This window comes from Antedon mediterranea, chromosome 7, assembly GCF_964355755.1.
Source record: "Antedon mediterranea chromosome 7, ecAntMedi1.1, whole genome shotgun sequence".
Classification (NCBI taxonomy): Eukaryota; Metazoa; Echinodermata; class Crinoidea; order Comatulida; family Antedonidae; genus Antedon; species Antedon mediterranea.
In genome coordinates, this window is record NC_092676.1 from 28,139,030 (window position 1) to 28,157,638 (window position 18,609).

The 18,609-nt window shown below is 33.8% G+C and overlaps 2 protein-coding genes and 2 long non-coding RNA genes across 4 annotated transcripts; 1 reads left to right on the plus strand and 3 right to left on the minus strand.

Annotated features, from left to right (window-relative positions):
• Positions 1-1,615: 1,615 nt before the first annotated feature.
• Positions 1,616-6,525, minus strand: LOC140055041 (vesicle transport protein SFT2B-like). The gene is made up of 6 exons (XM_072100205.1): positions 6,387-6,525; positions 5,688-5,774; positions 5,259-5,347; positions 3,999-4,116; positions 3,127-3,185; positions 1,616-2,730 (listed from the first exon to the last, which is right to left on the minus strand). Exons 1-6 carry the CDS (start codon positions 6,450-6,452, stop codon positions 2,661-2,663), a joined length of 489 nt encoding a protein of 162 aa, XP_071956306.1. The 5' UTR covers positions 6,453-6,525; the 3' UTR covers positions 1,616-2,660.
• Positions 6,526-7,599: 1,074 nt separating this feature from the next.
• Positions 7,600-11,089, plus strand: LOC140054090 (alpha-1,3-mannosyl-glycoprotein 4-beta-N-acetylglucosaminyltransferase C-like). Its single transcript, XM_072098934.1, has 5 exons — positions 7,600-7,657; positions 8,036-8,201; positions 8,410-8,474; positions 8,641-8,692; positions 8,867-11,089. The coding sequence occupies exons 2-5, from the start codon at positions 8,105-8,107 to the stop codon at positions 10,018-10,020; spliced, it is 1,368 nt and encodes a 455-aa protein (XP_071955035.1). The 5' UTR covers positions 7,600-7,657; positions 8,036-8,104; the 3' UTR covers positions 10,021-11,089.
• Positions 11,090-11,490: 401 nt separating this feature from the next.
• Positions 11,491-12,728, minus strand: LOC140054091 (uncharacterized). The gene is made up of 3 exons (XR_011846483.1): positions 12,638-12,728; positions 12,429-12,538; positions 11,491-12,164 (listed from the first exon to the last, which is right to left on the minus strand). It is a non-coding gene; the product is annotated as an uncharacterized lncRNA (long non-coding RNA).
• Positions 12,729-14,390: 1,662 nt separating this feature from the next.
• Positions 14,391-17,657, minus strand: LOC140054128 (uncharacterized). The gene is made up of 3 exons (XR_011846486.1): positions 17,610-17,657; positions 14,847-14,974; positions 14,391-14,457 (listed from the first exon to the last, which is right to left on the minus strand). It is a non-coding gene; the product is annotated as an uncharacterized lncRNA (long non-coding RNA).
• Positions 17,658-18,609: the final 952 nt, after the last annotated feature.

The window sequence follows — 18,609 nt, forward strand, 5'->3', positions numbered from 1 at the left end:
TCACGTCTGTGACTCCTGATGAGGGAGTTTGGTCTGGTTCCTTCCTGCTGCTGGGGATTGTTTAATGCTATTTTTCTCAAAAAATTTATAAAATAACGTTTAATAATTGATGATAATAATACATAGGTCTACTATACTTACAACAAATAGTACTTGTATATGAAGGATAAATGATATGAGGGTAAGAAGACGGAGACAAATAATGAAATGCCAGTCATCTTCCCTCTTTATTTTTGTTTTGAAAACTTTGTTTTAGATAGCCTTTACAGGGTCGTTTTACGGTAGTTGATGATAGCCGCAAAGAGACTATGTGCATTATTTATTAAAACTCTTTTGATTGGACTGCAATTGCCACATATTTGACAAACAACCAATGATGACACGCCTATCAATTAGTTACGTTGTGGCGCTATTTCAGCCAAATTAGCAGTCGGCGAGATAAATACGTGGAGTTTTGGCTTTCCTATCTCGTAGGCTATACTAAAAGCTATAAAATAACGTTTTCAGGTTCGGAAGAGTTTAGATTTTAATATAAAAATGGTAAGGTACTTTTTCAGATAAACTGAACAAAAAGCTAGGATAGAAATTCCTAGCTAAAAAAGCTAGGCTAGTGTCGAGCTAGTTCCGCCTGCAGAGACAGACAGGCTTACCTCCCATACTAGCTAGCCTAGGCGTAACTCCTGCAGATGGTACGAAGTGGCAGTGTATGCTGAGCCTAAGCCAGTTTAAAACTGTCTCTAAAGAATTATTTTTGTGTGATTATACATGCATAATGAACAGCAGCATCTCAATTTTATTTGTTTCCCTAAATTAAATTTTTAGTTAGGCATTTCTCTAAATAAATAATTAAAATGTTAATTGTCTCTTGCAGTCGGCTTTATTTAATTTTCAAAGTCTTCTGACGGTTTTACTTCTTCTCATCTGCACATGTGCATATATAAGAAGCCTCGCCCCAAGGATACTAGATAAAAACAAGGAAGGGTAAGTGTGTACACAATATAATGATATTAATATATACATTATATGTATTTAATTACTTTATTGTGATATGACCACTATTTTCCATCTATTACAGATTCCTTGGAATTTTTTGGAAGTGTGCTCGAATTGGAGAAAGAAAAAGTCCCTATGTTGCATTTTGTTGCGTTGCCATGGCATTCAGTATACTATTTTGGAGCTGATACATCACATTTAATAAACAATTAAAAAAACATTTAATAATGGATGTATCTCGTCAAATGTAAAGCACTATAACACTGTATCAAAGACGGTGCTTTTAACTTGCAAGAGTATTAGCTGAGTTGACCAAACGTACACACCAATTTACAAGATATTTGCACATTTTATATAAAGCTCTGTCTACACTCTCAAACTAGTTTGACAAAAAAAGTGTGATGTGCCCAAATATGGTAGTGATATGCACAAATATGGTAGTGATATGATGTCATTATCTCCATATATGGGCACATCATTTTTTTTTTTTCACATACAGTTTGATAGCTTTAGCACAACAGACTGTTCTGTTTGAAAATGATCTGAAATTCAAAATTTTTTTTAGATTGGGTGCATTTTGTTTGTCTCTGGCTATAAACTGTGAAACAAAAGCTGTTTAATGATTCTGTGTAGAACTTTATTGCATTAAAAACTATCTGAATTTGTATAATGAGATGGAAAGAGGACCATGCAAAATAAATATTTATATAAAAACAATTGTGCTTGTCAATATATTGCAAAATCAAACTTGTTTCTCAATTCATATATAATTTATTCAGAGCAAAAAGAAATCTTAAATTGATTTCTCAAACAACACAAAACTTTCGTGACTTCGGTCTTTGGTTCCTACAGTTTAAGCTTTCAAGATTTTTAGAAAATTGTAGTACATTTAATTTTAGTATAAAACACCAAATAATTTCTCACTCCGAAAATATAATATTTACCAACATTAATGACTACAGAAATATAAAACAAATATTTTGGCAAAGAAAGTAAAATCATTTATATAAAAATATAATGGTTAAATTTAATTTTTATATATGTGATACACTATATCCCTTTGGATACAGAAGCAAGTGGTTCAAGAAGCCACAACATCGTCATCATGTACAATATAAACGTTAGTACAGTATTCAAAACCTATGATCGGTCAACTTACTAACAAGAATATATATAAGGAATTGTCCTAAAGTCTCTACTATTTCATGTTATAATATAATCCCACTAATATTACACTGTATATAACAACACATTTTGATCCTAATCTATTTCACCTTTACAGCAGTTTATATATTATAGTTTTACTGTAAATATTTAAATTATATACATTTAATTAAACTTAGATATTTTATTTTAATAACATTTTCTTTGTGCACCTTTAGCAAGAGACAAAAACGTAATTTTCAGGTGGCCAAAGTGTTAACTTACATGCACAAAATTAGGTCACAGTCACCCTATGTCACAATTAGTGATCGTTTTTCAATTTTTATAATTCAAGACAAAAACTTCTTTATACAAATTTAATCTTACATACTGTTATTTTTCTAATAAAACTAACATTTGAGAGCATTTAATATAACTTTATCCCTGTACTTATATACAGAATTTCAATATAAATGATTACAATAAGTTATTTTGCTTGTTATTTACAATACACTGCCGTAGCCTCAAGCAACGCATGAAGTACAACATTTGGTTACAGCATCTCTTGCATACGGAATGTAAGACAGTGAGTACCTAAGTGGGTTTAAAAAAAAGTATAGTATTATGACGGTGAGTACCTACTGTAAGTTGGTTAAAAAAAAGTATAGTATTATGACAGTGTGAGTACCTACTGTAAGTTGGTTAAAAAAAAGTATAGTATTATGACAGTGTGAGTACCTAAGTTGGTAAAAAAAAGTATAGTGTTACGGCAGGGGAGTACCTAAGTGGGTAAAAACAAGTATTGTACAGTAATATGACAGGGACTACTTAAGTGGGTTAAAAAAAGTATAATATTATGAATACTTATGTGAATACACATAGTATAACCAGGGAGGTATAAAATTGAATACATTTTTTTAATTAACCTATAGGGCATGGCTAAGAAACTTGTTAGATATTAGAAATATGACATTAAAATACTGTACTCACCATGTTAAGGCTAAAAACTGACCAATACAGAAAATGATTGCCAATCCACTATTTTTCCACTGAAAAAAACCAAAATATATTTATTTTATATACAAGTTATGATTTTTAGTCTACAGTGTAATATTTAGTTGGTTAGTTGGAAAGTACATTAATTTACAAATTACTTTAATTTTCTACAAAGAGGGAGGTTTACATTAAAATGTATAAAATATGTTAACATGCTGTTAAAATATGCTGTAACTCTTTTATTTTTATGACAGAAATGCTGACAACATTTAATCATGGGTTAATCTAAAAATGCTAAGTAATTGTAAACACACAATTGTTTTTTTTATGTATTAGCTGGTGTAGATACAGTAATATTAAACACTGGGATAAAACAGAGTTAACTTAGAGTACATTACCTGTTTTTATTAAACAGACTCCTTAGTACATGAAGTGGTAATAAGAGTATAATAATAATATAATAAATTATGAAATTATTATGGCAACATATTGTTTGTTATAATTAGGCAAATTTATTATTAGTAGGTACCATAAGAGTAATAAAGCACTAATGGGAAATCAGAGATATGCTGGTGAATGTACAGTATAATAATAATAATAAACAGTATTTATATAGCGCCTAATGGATCACTGACCCCTCTAGGTGCTTTACATAGGACCTTAACTAATGGTAATAAACTATCTACCGCCGGACACCATTCCGGTATTTCTTAGTCGAGGTTTCGGGGATGGAGACAATCAATAATGTGAAAAAAAAAATGTAACAAAGCTTAACTATGCTTAACTATATTCAATGCGATGAATACTTTTTCTGTGTCAAAATTACTCAAAACCCAGAATTATTTTGTGTGAACATGTTAACTTACCCAAAGAGCTGCACATAAGGTTAAAGCCAGTAGAACTATGACCAAGATGGTTGCTATTATCCTCGTTGGTTTAAACATGTTTTTTAATTGACGAACAGGTCCCATCAGAAAGAAGGTACTGGTGGAAAAACAGTAGATACTCACAATAGAGGTCTCAATTACTGATGACAAAATGCAATCTTTTAAAATATTTTATTTAAAGGTAAAATACATTGTACATCAAAAATTTATACTGTTATAGTTTTAACTGTTTTTTCCCCTCAAAAAGAATAAATAGAAAAAATATAATATGTTATTATACAGTATAATAACACAACAGTTTCTATAAAATTCTAAATTTTAAAGACAAATTGTTAAAATATTTAAATATAAAATATAAAACAAACAAGTACAGTAGCATTTTCCATTTAACTAAACTAACATTGTCAGAATTGTATAGAAACCAGATAAGAATTAATACTATTATTAATATTAGTAGATAGATACCTTGCTATTGCCAAAATACTACCAAGTGTATAAAAAACCGCAAACAAAGTAAGACTGAAGAAAAGAAATATTACGCCCTGTGCAAGAAAATAGTGCAAATATTTAACATGCAAATAGAATTTGTTAATTAAAATAAAAACAAAGTTTAAGAATTAATGTAATATATTTGTAGAACAAGAAGCTAATATTACACACAAAAAAGTAGCAACGTGAAACAAAGGTAGTTAATAATTGTTAAAATTATGCTTTATTAATTATTGATTTAGTAACAGAAACAAGTTAAATAGGACATACAGTAATGAAGCATAAGAAGGAGAGAAAGCTTAAAGCTCTGTCAATACTTTTGACAACTCTGTCTACACTAGGGAAGATTGAAATTACTCTTCCCTGACCTACACTATCAAACTAGTGTGATGAATATGGTATGGTACTATAGTATATGATGTCAAATTGTGTACATGTATGGGCACATATTTTTTGGTCATATAAAGTTTGATAGTGTAGACCAGGGAAGAGTAATCTCACTCTTCCCTGGTAGAGCTCAACAAATGTCAAAAGTATTAAATCCATGTTTCAGGGACGTACACCAATACAATGTGAAAGGGGTCTTAGTTGACACTGCAGCAGTGTTCTATCTATTACAATCATGCAAAACCATTTCTTGTTGAAGCCTTATGAATGTGCATACATGCAGGAAAAGCAATTTATAATAATTAGCACACAATAATGAATTAACTTAATTGAATGGTGACTAAGCATGCAGTCTGTTCTTACCTTCCAAACGCTGCTAAATTACCAATTGTGTAGAACAATGCAAATATTTGGAGTCCTTTTTTTGACGGCAAAAGTAACATTAATGTTGACTGCAATGAAGTATGATAATGACATGACAATAATGAATAATGTTTGTGATAAATAATATCATAATGTCGCATGAATAAAAAAAACAAACAACATAAAATTTATGTTTTTGTGTCGGCTTAAAATATGTAAAAAAGTTGAAAATGAGCATGAAGACCTGATATTTTGTTGTATGAATGAAGCAACTGTGGAAATGGGACTCATTTAAAATAAAATTAAAATACTGTAGTATTTAAATAAATATCATCATATCCAATTCAATGTAGAATATAGATCAATTTAACTTTCTAGGCACAAATTTGGTTTCCAGTCTGGGTCTGTAAACTATCTTTTTGATCTTACCAATATAGACATTGTGCAACCAATCACAAAACAACCAATAAAGCCTTTTAATCGAGTAGACCAGCTTAATGTTGATCCGTTGTACACCTAAACATTAATTAAAGAAAAACAATTTTTTTTTAACATACTTTATTTGCATATGATACACATAATTTTCCTTTTACTTGAATGTTTTTTTAGTACTAAATACTACTAAACTTAACTAGGGCCTAGTAGATTAGTAGTAGAGTAGTATTACTGTAGACCTACTAGTACTACTACTACTACTACTACTAGTAGTAGTAGTAGTAGTACTACTAGGCCTAACTAGGGTCTGGCCTAGCTAGTTATATATTATATAGTAATTATAGGATAGTATGGATATAAAAAACAAGTAAAAGTAAGTAGCCTAGTGACAGTGTAGTATACTATAAAAATTAATTTAAAATGAAATCCATACTACTGCACTTTTTTAATATATTATGCCATAGACTGTAGAAAAACCTTCAGTATATCACATCGTGTGTGTGATGATGATGATTCATTATGTCGTGATAGGCTAGGCCCATTGTCATTTCAATAGTAAAATCCACCGCAAATGCTTCCCTGTAAACGTGCAACGTACTGGTAACTGGATAGGCCTAGGCCTAGCCTACTAGCCTAAATTATAATGTTATTTATACAATGAATAGGCCAATATAATAACACAATCTTTCAAACCTTTGTTATAATATCTTCTTCATCTTCTTCCTCCTCTCCCCTTAAAACTCTTTTAAGTTTATCCATTACTAACGGAAAACAGAGAATAAAATCTGTTTCGAAGTCGATAAATGTTGATGATCTGATAAGCGGATGATGTCTTCAGCTCGAGCGGAAACAATCGATTTTCTCGAGCGGATTTCTTAATAAAATCCCTCTCAAGAGTACGTACTTAGGTAGCAAGTACCCATTAAGGCGATACAATACTCCCACAGTTGCATTGCCGCCCTGATTTGATCATTTGATCGAGAAAAAAAATATTTATCTGATAAAACCGCGGTAATTTAATAGAAACATATTCAACAGTATAAATAAAGGCTATTATAATATATGATAAAAGATTTGGAGTTTTAAAGCTCATGTACAGGCTAATTTTAAATATAATATCTGGTTAATTGTACATATAAATCAAATATTTGTACAGAAATCAAGACGAAAAACCATGAATTTCCCCTGATATGGTCAAATACAAAATTTGGCAAAATTCTGCCAAAAAAAACCAGGAAGACTTTTTTCAGTAGTTAGGTAGTTAACATAATGTAATAACTGGTGACTGGTGACTCCCTAGAAGGTGAAAAAAGATGGTGGATATACGGTGGATAATTTTTGCTATAGCATGAAAATAAAATTCTGAAATAAAAATACAAGAAATGTAAAATTCAAGTTATATTACCTATATTTAGTCATCTGATAACATTTTTTACCACACCATTTATTTTTCATAGCTTTTTAAAATGCCTCTCTACTTTCAAAATTTTTGTACAAAAGAATAGAGATTTGACTGTGTAATTTGAACTATATGATATGAAAGTGCTAATTTTCAACAAGCTCCTGTAACACAAATAAAATCACAAAAATTATGAAACATAGGGGAAACTATAGATCGATAATTATTTGAATGTATGATCAATAGAAATTTTTTGCCCGCACCTCCTGGCCTTTAAGCGCATAATGCATAAAGCATATATGCGCTTCACATAAAAATAAAAGTAATCCATGAAATAAATAAAGTAAAAAGAACAATTTAAAATAGTCTATTTAATTAAATGTTTTATTCAGACACTTCATGTTTTGCAATCGCACTGCTGGGAATCGCGCGTGTGGTTAAATTTCGTCCAATCTCTGCGTTCGCTCGACGATCGATTAGACAAGAAAAGCAACCGGTGTGTAGTTGAATCAACGGCGGATTATTGACACGTAAAAAAAGATGTTGCGACGACTGCCTTGTATTTGTAAGTATCTTTATTATTACCGTATTCAATTTGTTCTCTATTCACGTGTAGTCTTAGATTTGATTAAAATATAATCGTAAGTTAATATCCGTAGATGATTAATGAATTAAAAATAATACTGTTATACAGAGTACTGTAATTGTATAATTGTGTATGAAGGCCGCTTGCCTTGATTGTACGTAGCGACCGTATTGTTTACATAATGGTTGATCCCATCGTTGAGGGCCAATATTTATACAATTAGTAATACCAGTTCTCATTCTCTAAAAGTAATTAATTACAGATATTAATACAACAGAGAAACCTAATAGCAGGATAGTATAGTAGTAGTATATAAGTATAGATACTAAACGTTTCATGTTATGTTTACTCTAGCAGAACAGAATCGTACCCCCTAATGGCGAAAATAAATGAAAAAGAATGAACTGAATTTTGTCGGAGGCAAAGATGCCGGCTGGGAGAAGGTGGAACCAAACCCTATTGGGCCTGCTTGTTGTCATGTTTCTGCTAAACACGTGGCTTATGAGAACAGTTAATTGGATGGGTGAGTGAGCAGTATGATGACGCAACACAACATAGTTAACCAATCACATGCGACAGATTAATTGTCGCTTGTGATTGGTCAAAAGTGTGTTACCTCTTTAAAGATGACTTTGGCGACGACGGCGACTCACGATGAGTTTATGTTAATTGCAGTTGTTATGACGTAACGAACTGAATTGGTTGGCCTAAATATAAAATATATTTTTCAGGTAATCTACCGTGCATGACCAATTCTTTGAAAATCCCAAGACAAGATTCTAATACGGGTAAAAAGGTAAATTTCATTATTAATTTTGAAGTCTTTTAAAATTAATTTTGTTTGTAGGCCTCGCGCTCGTTGAGTATATCCTCTCTTCTTTTGTTGGTATTTTGACACAAGGTTGTGTTTTGAATCATTCAACAGCATTTTAAAGAAATCAATGTTATTATTTTTTAAACAGGGTAACTGGCAGCCAGACCTTTTCGGAATTCGAATTGAGCATCGGAAAGATGGTATGTTCCATGTTTTAAGTGAATACGTTTTATTTAAGTTGTCAGGTTTTACACCTTTCAAATAAATGAAACATTCTGAAGCTGCTCAAAGTGGTTTCTGTCTCATAAATCAAAAGCTGCTTAAGCGTAAAAAAATACGTTTATATAAAATAGATCAAATTTATCTTATTTTAGGTTTTCTGACAATAGGCATCCCAACGGTCCATCGTGATAAAGGTTTCTACATTATCGACACACTTCAATCAATTGTTGATAACACGTCTGAAGGTGATAAGAAGATGTTAACAATCATTGTATTTACCGCCGATTCCAATACAACCTACAACCAAAAAGTCTTTCAAGAAATCAACACAAAGTTTGCAAGTTACGTCACTTCCGACGTAATACGCGTCATCAATACTCCGCGTAGTTACTATCCGGATCTCTCGAATTTAAAACGGAATTTCGGCGATAGTGAACAACGTGTTGTCTGGAGAACAAAACAAGTTCTAGATTATTCATATCTCTTTCAGTACTGCAGTGATTTATCAAAGTATTATTTACAGCTTGAAGATGACGTCAAAGCTAGTCCAAAATTCGTGCAATCGATTCAAGAATATATATATTTAAATAAGAATGAGAACTGGAGCATTTTAGAGTTTTCTGAGCTAGGGTTTATCGGAAAGTTATTCCGCTCCACAGATTTGAATCGGTTTCGAGAATTTGTCTTAATTTTCTATGCTGATCAACCGATAGATTATTTGTTAAAGTATTTTCAGATACTGAACGGACAGACGAAATCGCTACTACGTGTACCTTCTCTGTTCCAACATATTGGAAGTTATTCGTCATTGCAAGAAAAACAACAACCGCTTAAAGATCGATTTTATGAGGAGAACGTTCGCGCGCATCATTCAGCAGACAATCCGCCAGCTGATATTTACAGTAGCATATCAACTTTTAGTATGTACGCGCCAAAATTAGCATATACAGACGATCCGGGGTACTTCTGGGGACGTGTGCCAAAAGTTGGTGACGTAATTCTAGTTATTTTCCATGAAGCCGTTCGATTGAAGCGGGTGCTTTTCCAAACTGGTTCATCTGATCATCCTCAAGATGTTCTAAACAGCGCCATCTTAACAGTTGGGAGACAAGTATTAAAGATGGGTACTTCTCCTCCATTGTGCCAAGACGAGGTTGAGTTGGATGTGTTTAAAGATGGTAAGGTAGATGTGAAGAACATGGATGATAAAATAAAGTATGACGTGGCATGCTTGAAGGTAGTGGTTACTGGAAGTCAGTCTCAATGGGTGGTGCTCCGCGAAATAGATGTTTGGGTGCTTAAGTAATCTCTAATTTTAGGCCTACTATTTTACCGTCCATAGTGAGTGTTTATATTGCCATTGTATTGATGCCAATAATCACTTCAAACTGTCTTCTGCCTTATTGTTTATCCACGAAGGGCTTTTAAAAATCTGTTACTAAAATACGATGGATGGTGCTTGTAACTTTCCACCTCGGACATTTTCTTAACCGTGTGTGCTCATCATGCCAAATATTTTCTTCCACTGGACCAAAAAAAGAAATGTTTGTCTCTTCGTTCGCTCGAGTAGACTCGAACCCCAGCTTCCCACGAATCAGCTGCGTTGCACAAATTCTTAATCTCCATTCCTATGTGTGGTCCCACTAGGACGCAACGCAGTGACGTGTCGACGCAAAGTGCTGTATTGCGTAATCACAAATGGTAACCGAAGACGCAACAGATTTGATTTCACGCAGGCGGGGACAAACGCAATTATTAGAAGGCCATTTACTTACGTTGTGTAAATTGCGTCGCTAGTGGGAACCAAGCTTAACCAAGTTTTAGAAACATTACGGTATACGGTAATTAGTAAAGCTTGGTTCTCACTTGGACGCAACACAATGGCATACGCAAGTAAGTTGACCAATCAAAGGGACAATTCGGATGATCCATCGCGTCGTGATTGGTCGAATTATTTGCGTTTACATCCTTGCATTGGTTCTATAGTGGGACTGGGAACCAAGCTTAACCAAGGCCCGTCATGTAAGTGATGGGTCTGACGCTCTCTGGATATATACGTTAATAAAATAAATTGAGAAATTTATTTATCTAAAACCTATCAATCTTATTCGAATAATACGAAAATAATAGGAAAAGAAAGAAACATTAGTTATAAATAATGTTCCTCATTCCGAACCAAATTTAATTATAGCATTCTCATTTTATATTTTAATATTTTTAGATTAATATAGAATATAATCGATTATTATTACGGTATTCTATCTGTCTTTGTTAAACATTGTTAGCTTTTATATAAAAATCAATAGCGTTAATAGGAATTCATAAAATTAGTTTGAACATAATTTATTATTATTATACGTTGATAAATGTTTCATTAGAACGAACTGCCTGCCTGAGGTTTAAAAATTAATGTTGGATCAGAACGAAAAATTCACGTTGAAGCTGCTCTTGTTTACCTATACAGCGTGGTTCCCACTAGCGACGCAACACAAGGACGTAACGCAACGCAAGTGAATTGACCAATCACAAGCGATTGCTTATTCGCTTGTGATTGCTAACTGTCTATAACTTCGCTTGTCATTGGTTAAAACGCTTGCGTTGCGTTTACGTCCTCGCGTTACGTTCTAGAGTGGGAACCAAGCTTACACAATATATTCTCAAACATATCATTTTCTGTGTGTAATATAAGATGATTGTTGTGATAACTATGCGCTTTATTTGTTTTAATCTCACCTAAATTGTTCTTCTAATGAAAAAATTGTGTTGTACTGTATTTTTTGTCTCTATTATATTACTTAAGCGTGGTTCCCACTAGGACGCAACGCAGCGACGTATCGACGCAAAGTATTGTATTGCGTAATCACGAGTGGGAACCGACGACGCAACGTAGGCTACGCAACGTAAAAAATTCCCTTCCAATAATTGTGTTTGGCCCCGCCTTAGTGATGTCAAACCTGCGATGTTTGCGGCAATGTTGCGTCGTTGGTTCCCACTTTTGATTACTATACGGATAAAGGTTTGATTTCACGCAGGCGGGGACAAACGCAATGATTGAAAGGGAATTTTCTTACGTTGCGTAGGTTGCGTTACGTTGCGTCGTCGCTAGTGGGAACCAAGCTTTAGTGGTGCATGCGGTATAGAAAGTATGTTTCGCTTAAAAAAAAATGATTGTCTAGAACAAGAAACAAAATCATTTTCGGTAGAAATGAAAATGATAACATTGAGATTGCGAATGTATATGGAGATGAGATACTTCGGCAAACATTTCGCATGTCCATGTCGGCGTTCCATACTTTGATGATGGATTCGGATAGACATTAAGCTCAATACAATCTTTGGTGGCCTTACACATCTTGACGCAACGAATTTTAGACCTAACGCTTTGTGACTGTATGTAAGAACCTTGAAAACAAACGCCGACATCTGTGTTACGAACGGCGGTACCACCACCTGTGTAATAAGACAATGCTTGAAATATTTAATTGATGTCTAAATTGCACCCCGTATCATAGTATAATTAGTTGGAAACTGAATTAGTCTACTTGGCTTTACCCTCAGCTTTAACAACTTTGTTATCAATATTGCCAATTAAGATAAATAAATTGATAAATTATTGATTTATAATCAAATACTGATCGATCACAAAGCAAGCAATACTCTTATAAAAAGCCTATTATGCCAAAATAATACATTGATCGATAGCAGGCAACATACCAATAAGATTAGCCTCCTCTGCAGGGCAATCACTACTGTGAAGCTCTGATGTCATATGTGGAGTTGAGATGATAGAAGTTGTTAGTTTTGTTGTCGTGACGTCACCTGTGCTGGCTTAATCAAATTAAATTTATTTAGTACTATTTATTATATTTTTTTTTATTGATCATTGATTTCATTCAATAAATTTAAAGAAGTAATGGACCTACCAACTAATGCAGTTGTTTCCAAAACCTCAGTACTGTGAAGTGATGTTATATCTTTAGTTGTGACGACAGAATACGTCGTTGTTTCTCTAGTTGTGACGTCTTGGGTTGTGGCTGTAAAATGCAAAATAATAATTATAACGTTGATATAAAGTTTGCGGTACACCACGTATATTAGTTCTGAAAAGAACTACTGAGCTTTAGAACTAATATACGTAGTGTACCGCAAACTTTATATCAACATTTGATTTCGTCATGCAAACCTTCAAACAATAAATAATTATAACATTATACTTAATAAGTTTAATTGTGTCAACAAATAAGTTAAAGAGAGATAAGTTACACAAGAGGCGCTTAATTTCAAAATCGTGTTTGATCATTACTATGAAATTCTGAATTTGAATCTCATTTGGATATCCTTAAAATGCAGTCAATCGATTAATAATCAAACATCAATACTGACGATATGTTAAACGGTGGTGGTGGTGAAAACAAAATGAGCATACCAATTTTAGTAGTCTGTTTGCGAGTTGTCGATATATCTTGAGTAGTTGGTACTTTGCGAGTTGCCGGATCTATTGCTGTACCGCTACCTATACAATAAAAAGGCACGAATTGTCCGAGTTACCGTACCGTACTTCACTAATATCGGACACCAATCCGATCATTAATCCTTACCAGTACACTCATCTTCAATATTCTTTACGAATAATTATCATTTCATCTTTACTTCAGAAATTTTACATCCGTATAATACAGTCAATTATAAAATTATCAATAAATAATAATTCGTTATTAGCGATATTTGATCGTTTTTGTTAATAATGAATAAATAATATTACTACAGTAATTAAAAAAGCCAGCCTAGGCATACGTACCTTTTTGGCAAACAAAAGAATTCAATTCCGAGCAGTCAGTTGTATACATCTTTTTGTTTACTTTTAGCTTCGCACAATCTTGAATACAAACAGTCTATTATTCAACGCATATTATTTACAAAATGTCTACATTCATAATGTGTTCTTGGCTGAATCTCCAGATTAATTTGCCACGTTTTGTTGCGCGTCTAGCCTGTGATCTAGACGGCGATTCGGCTTAATATTCGTTAAAAGAAGAAAGAACATTTTGGCACACGTGGCGTGTTGTAACTATACTTTCATTAGGCTAAAGAAATAACAAGAAATGGTTACTTTTGTTCTTATTCTTATAGATTTCCTTATCTTTAAATTGTATAATATTTGACTACGAGACGAATAGCCCTAATATATAAAGTTTCCAATAAGCACATCTCTTTAAGGGCGTGTGGCGCAGCGTGTTGGACGTTGGACTACCGATCGTCAGACCTAGGTTCGAATCCAACTCTCGTCGCATTGCTTGTATCCGTAGGCAAGATACTTTACTTACGTTGCCTCTCTCCACCCAGGTGTATAAATGGGTACCCAGTTAGATCTAGACACAACTTTGCGCTGGTTACCGGCTGCATTATGGGAGTATGTTTCCATACGTGTTTGATCCCAAAAAAATACTGGGGTAATAAATTGCTTGTAAAGCGCCTTTGAGCATGAATTACTCATGAAAAGGGCGCTATATAAATGTGGTATTATTATTATTATTATCTCTTTCAAAACACATGCAGTCGGAGTCGGGCATCCGACACAATAAAACTTGACAATCACTTTTCTACAATTAATTCCAATTCATTTCAATTTTAAAAGTAAAAGCGGCGGCGCACTGCGGACTATCGTCATCATCTTACCTCCGTCATCTGATTTGTGTTCCACTGGCTCTCCATCGGGTTGTACAACCCATGTCAACATGGAATTCTAAACGTAAATATTGGTACATAGAACAGTTATGACAAATAAAATCGTTACTACCACATTTAGACATTTGTAATTTTGTACTTCGCAACGAATACTGTTGTATAGTATATTGTGGAAAATATAGAAGTTGTTAAATATTAGGATGTTTTCGATGGCGAAAGAAGAGTGTCAAATTATTGGTTCTCCTAAAAGTAGGAAATAAAATATGTACTGGGCATGCGCATCCATTAACTCTATTATAAGCCTACATGCAATGTTAGTATGTATTAAGTGAAGCGATGGGCAGCTATGCAGATGACCATGACAATATTACATCTTTTTTGTGTATGTAGGGCATTCAAAATAATCCTCAACAAAGAAGAAGAAATAGAACAAGACATTAAACTAACCAGTCTGTAGTATCCAATCCAATCATATTGGTTTTTGTGTAGTTTTGTTACTGCATGGGCTTGATCGGTGCTCACGCCTGCTAAGTTTGCACCGTCGGACTCACAATGTGTCTGCGAATCTTGCCATGCTAGAACCAAAATGTATCATCAATAGCCGGGACTCTAACATAGAAACTTCCATTCATTATCATACTCTATTCTAGTATGTTCAATTCTATTTACCTTTAATGCGATAGGGGCTTTGCTGAGGATACATTTAGGTTTAATTATTTTTAGTATCATAATTTCTTTAGTCAACGATGCAAACATATTAAATGAAAAGCCTATTATAGTCTGAGAGGCTTTCAAAATTGACGAGGAGACAATATCATAATAACCGTAAACTAATCGAATGAGACCCTCAGTCGAATCGTGGGTATACAAGTAATTAGGCCTACAGCATGAGTGCATTATAACCAAATTATTAATTTCTAATTATACTCAAATATCTACATTATAGTTGGGTTGAACCAACACTACAAACAATGTCTGTCGTCAATTAATTGCACAGTCTGTAAAAATATGCGTCGCAATTTGGAATAAAGATTGGTTCCCGGACTTGGACGCAACGTAAGGACAAGGAAGTAATTTGATCAATCCGACGCGGTACACGTCATCCGAACTGCTTTGAGATTGGTAAACCCAATACGCCTACGTCATTGCGTCCACTTAAAGCCTGTTTTCCTGTCGACGTTATTCGACGATATCGTCGTTGATCGTTAAAAGTTCAACGACGATCGCTTGAAAACGGTCAAGTTGAAATGATAACGATAGCGAGTACATTTTCCTGTAAATCGTTAAAGTGGAGCTACACTCAGACTTTCTCAGCTTATATTATGTTTAAGTATGTTTAATTGAAAGTGATTACATAAAAAAAACCAGGAAAAATACGGAAATATTTTCCAAAAACTCATTTCTAAAAAAATCGGTCAGAAAATAGTGTTTTAACAAATTACAGTTTTTCAGTAACTTAGGGGTTATTAGTTTACAATACGTCGCGAAACGCGTTACACTTAGCGACTGACGCGTTTTAGTCGCCGGTTCAATGCATTGATGAAATGTCTCCCCTTTGGTAAATTATGTGTCGAAAAATGGGGAATAAATTTTATACACACAATTAATACGATTTGTTTAGGCCTAAGTAATATTTCCGATAAGAATGTCAGTATAATTTACATGTAACCTCATGATTTTCACTGTACAACAACAGCATAATAATCTTATCAGATTGCTTTTAACTTTAAGCTAGGGCTAGGCCTAGCTAAGCCGTCTGCTCAGCCAAGCTAGCCTTGAATTTTTGTCTAGAGGCCTATGTATTCATAGGCATGGTCGTTTCGCCCCATTTATCGTTCCTGGGTTTTCTCGCACATTAAGAATTGTGAAACACACAATCCTATACAGAACAAGAGTAGTAAAGAGTAGTAAAGCGATGTGCAAGCTTAGACCTGACTGAAAAGCAACTATTCAGGCACCCTATCATGGCCCATGGGTAGGCCAAGGTCGGGTGCCAGCAAAACAAACTTCACTGCTGTCAGCCTAGCTAGAGGCCAAGCAGCAACGGTACATACCTACACTCTAGTAGGCCTAGGCCTAGCTTTATTGAATATATAGCCACGTCTTTCTCAAATCTCGTTAAATTTGACATTTTAGTAATAGTCTCATAATCACATTATTACACTGTGAAACATAATAGGGTCATATTCAGAATGTTTTAATATACTTTTCGCCCGTCAAAAATAACATCGCGACAAAATAACAGATCGCCAGCACTGCAGTAGTGTGATTGTGAAAAATGTCACGTGATCGTACTCCCTAGCAAAATAAAAAACCCAATTGGACCCGAACGGGGGAAAGTGTCTATTTACGCAAAATTGCGCAATGTATACGTGATAAAAATACCAGAAATAGAAAGATCTGGAAAAATTACATAAATATACATTTTACATTTTTTTTTTTGGTGAAGAAATGAATTTTTTAGGATTATTCAAATATACCCCCCTTTTGCATGTAAAAGAATAGGAAATTACAAGGTATCCCCCCAAAACGCAAAAAGGCGTGATTTTCAAGAAAATCGTACTCATTGAAAAAAATTTCAAAAAAATATGAAGTATAAGGGATGATATTTTTAAATAATAGTTGAAATGTATGAGAAATAGTAATTTTCTGGGTGGAGCTCCACTTTAACATTTGAATGCTTACGTAGAAGATTGCCGATTATTGTTAACGATAGCATTGAATAACGTCGACAGGAAAACAGGCTTAAGAACCAAGCTTTGGCATCACACGCAATCGTATAAACGTCGCACCAATGATACCCTCCATATTGTCGCACTTTTATACACAGTTATAATAATCTTTATTGTCTTTCTTTCTTGTTTGTTCTTTTTCACATACATAAAATCAAAACTAAAGACAAAAGGCCAAAAAAAAAAGCTTTCGCTTATCGAGTTTTGGCCTTTTAAAATAAATAAAACTTAAACTAGAACGTATATCATTTCTGAGAAAAAAATATCTGAAGAAAATTTATTACATAAATGAAAATTAATAACTCACTGGCAAATCTGAATATGACATAAGTAATAGAAGAGTATTATACACATTTTTTGTTTGTTTTTTAAATAGAAAAAACTAGAAATGATAGAGTAATGATATTTCATGTAAGTAGTAGTAGTAGTAGTAGTAGTAGTAGTAGTAGTAGTAGTAGTAGTAAGTTACGGTACTTACTATTCAGAATGTCATAGGCTTTAAAACAAACTTCGCCAATCAACGTCCAGTCCGGTTCACAACTTGTAGAAATAACATGCAATATTGGTAGATCAATACCTAAAATGGACACATTAACACACGTCATATTTGTCATTTCAATACTGCAGTTCACCAACTAGGCCTATATAGTAAAGCGTGGTTCCCATTAGAACGCAACGCAGCGACGTATCGTGCTTTATTGCGTATAGTAGGCCTAATCACAAGTGGGAACCGACGACGCAACATTGCTGCAAACATCGCTAGCAGGTTTGACATCACTCAAGCTTGGTTCCCACTAGAACGTAACGCAAGAACGTAAACGCAACGCAAGCGTTTTAACCAATGACAAGCGAAGTTATAGACAGTTTCTATAACTTCGCTTGTCATTGGTTAAAACGCTTGCGTTGCGTTTACGTCCTTGCGTTACGTTCTAGTGGGAACCAAGCTTAAGGCGGGGCCAAACACAATTATTGGAAGGGCATTTTTTACGTTGCGTAGCCTACGTTGCGTCGTCGGTTCCCACTTGTGATTACGCAATATAGCACTTTGCGTCAATACGTCGCTGTGTGGCGTACTAGTGGGAAACAAGCGAATATTTTGGTAGGGAGACGCAAAGGCGTGTTTTAGTTTGACGCCCTTTGACGCAAAATAATTGTAACCAACTTTTTTATAATAATGTAAATTTGATTTGATAGTTAAGGAATTAATTATTTAAAAATCAACTTACCTAAAATGATTACTACTACTGACCAGAATTGCATATTTCCATGCGATTGTTAACGTTTACGACTAACAGTCAGATAGCACTCACGTTCTGTCAATTAACAACAAAAAAACACACCAATTAAAAAAAACGACGATGACGACGCACTTTTTTACGGACGACCACTAATAGTTATCTAAAAGTTATATAACATCAATTACATTAAATCAATAAAACAACGTATGTGTAATCATAACGATGATGAACATTATTGAC

Bases quoted from the DNA above. Each gene is read 5' to 3' on its own strand.
- LOC140055041 (XM_072100205.1), bottom strand. From the start codon at position 6,452: ATGGATAAACTTAAAAGAGTTTTAAGGGGAGAGGAGGAAGAAGATGAA. The intron at 5,775-6,386 runs GTTTGAAAGATT...ATTAATGTTTAG, and splicing joins AAGAAGATATTATAACAAAG to GTGTACAACGGATCAACATT. The intron at 4,117-5,258 runs GTAAGAACAGAC...TTTTTCCACCAG, and splicing joins AATTTAGCAGCGTTTGGAAG to TACCTTCTTTCTGATGGGAC.
- LOC140054090 (XM_072098934.1), top strand. From the start codon at position 8,105: ATGCCGGCTGGGAGAAGGTGGAACCAAACCCTATTGGGCCTGCTTGTT. The intron at 8,202-8,409 runs GTGAGTGAGCAG...TATATTTTTCAG, and splicing joins GAGAACAGTTAATTGGATGG to GTAATCTACCGTGCATGACC. The intron at 8,693-8,866 runs GTATGTTCCATG...ATCTTATTTTAG, and splicing joins AATTGAGCATCGGAAAGATG to GTTTTCTGACAATAGGCATC.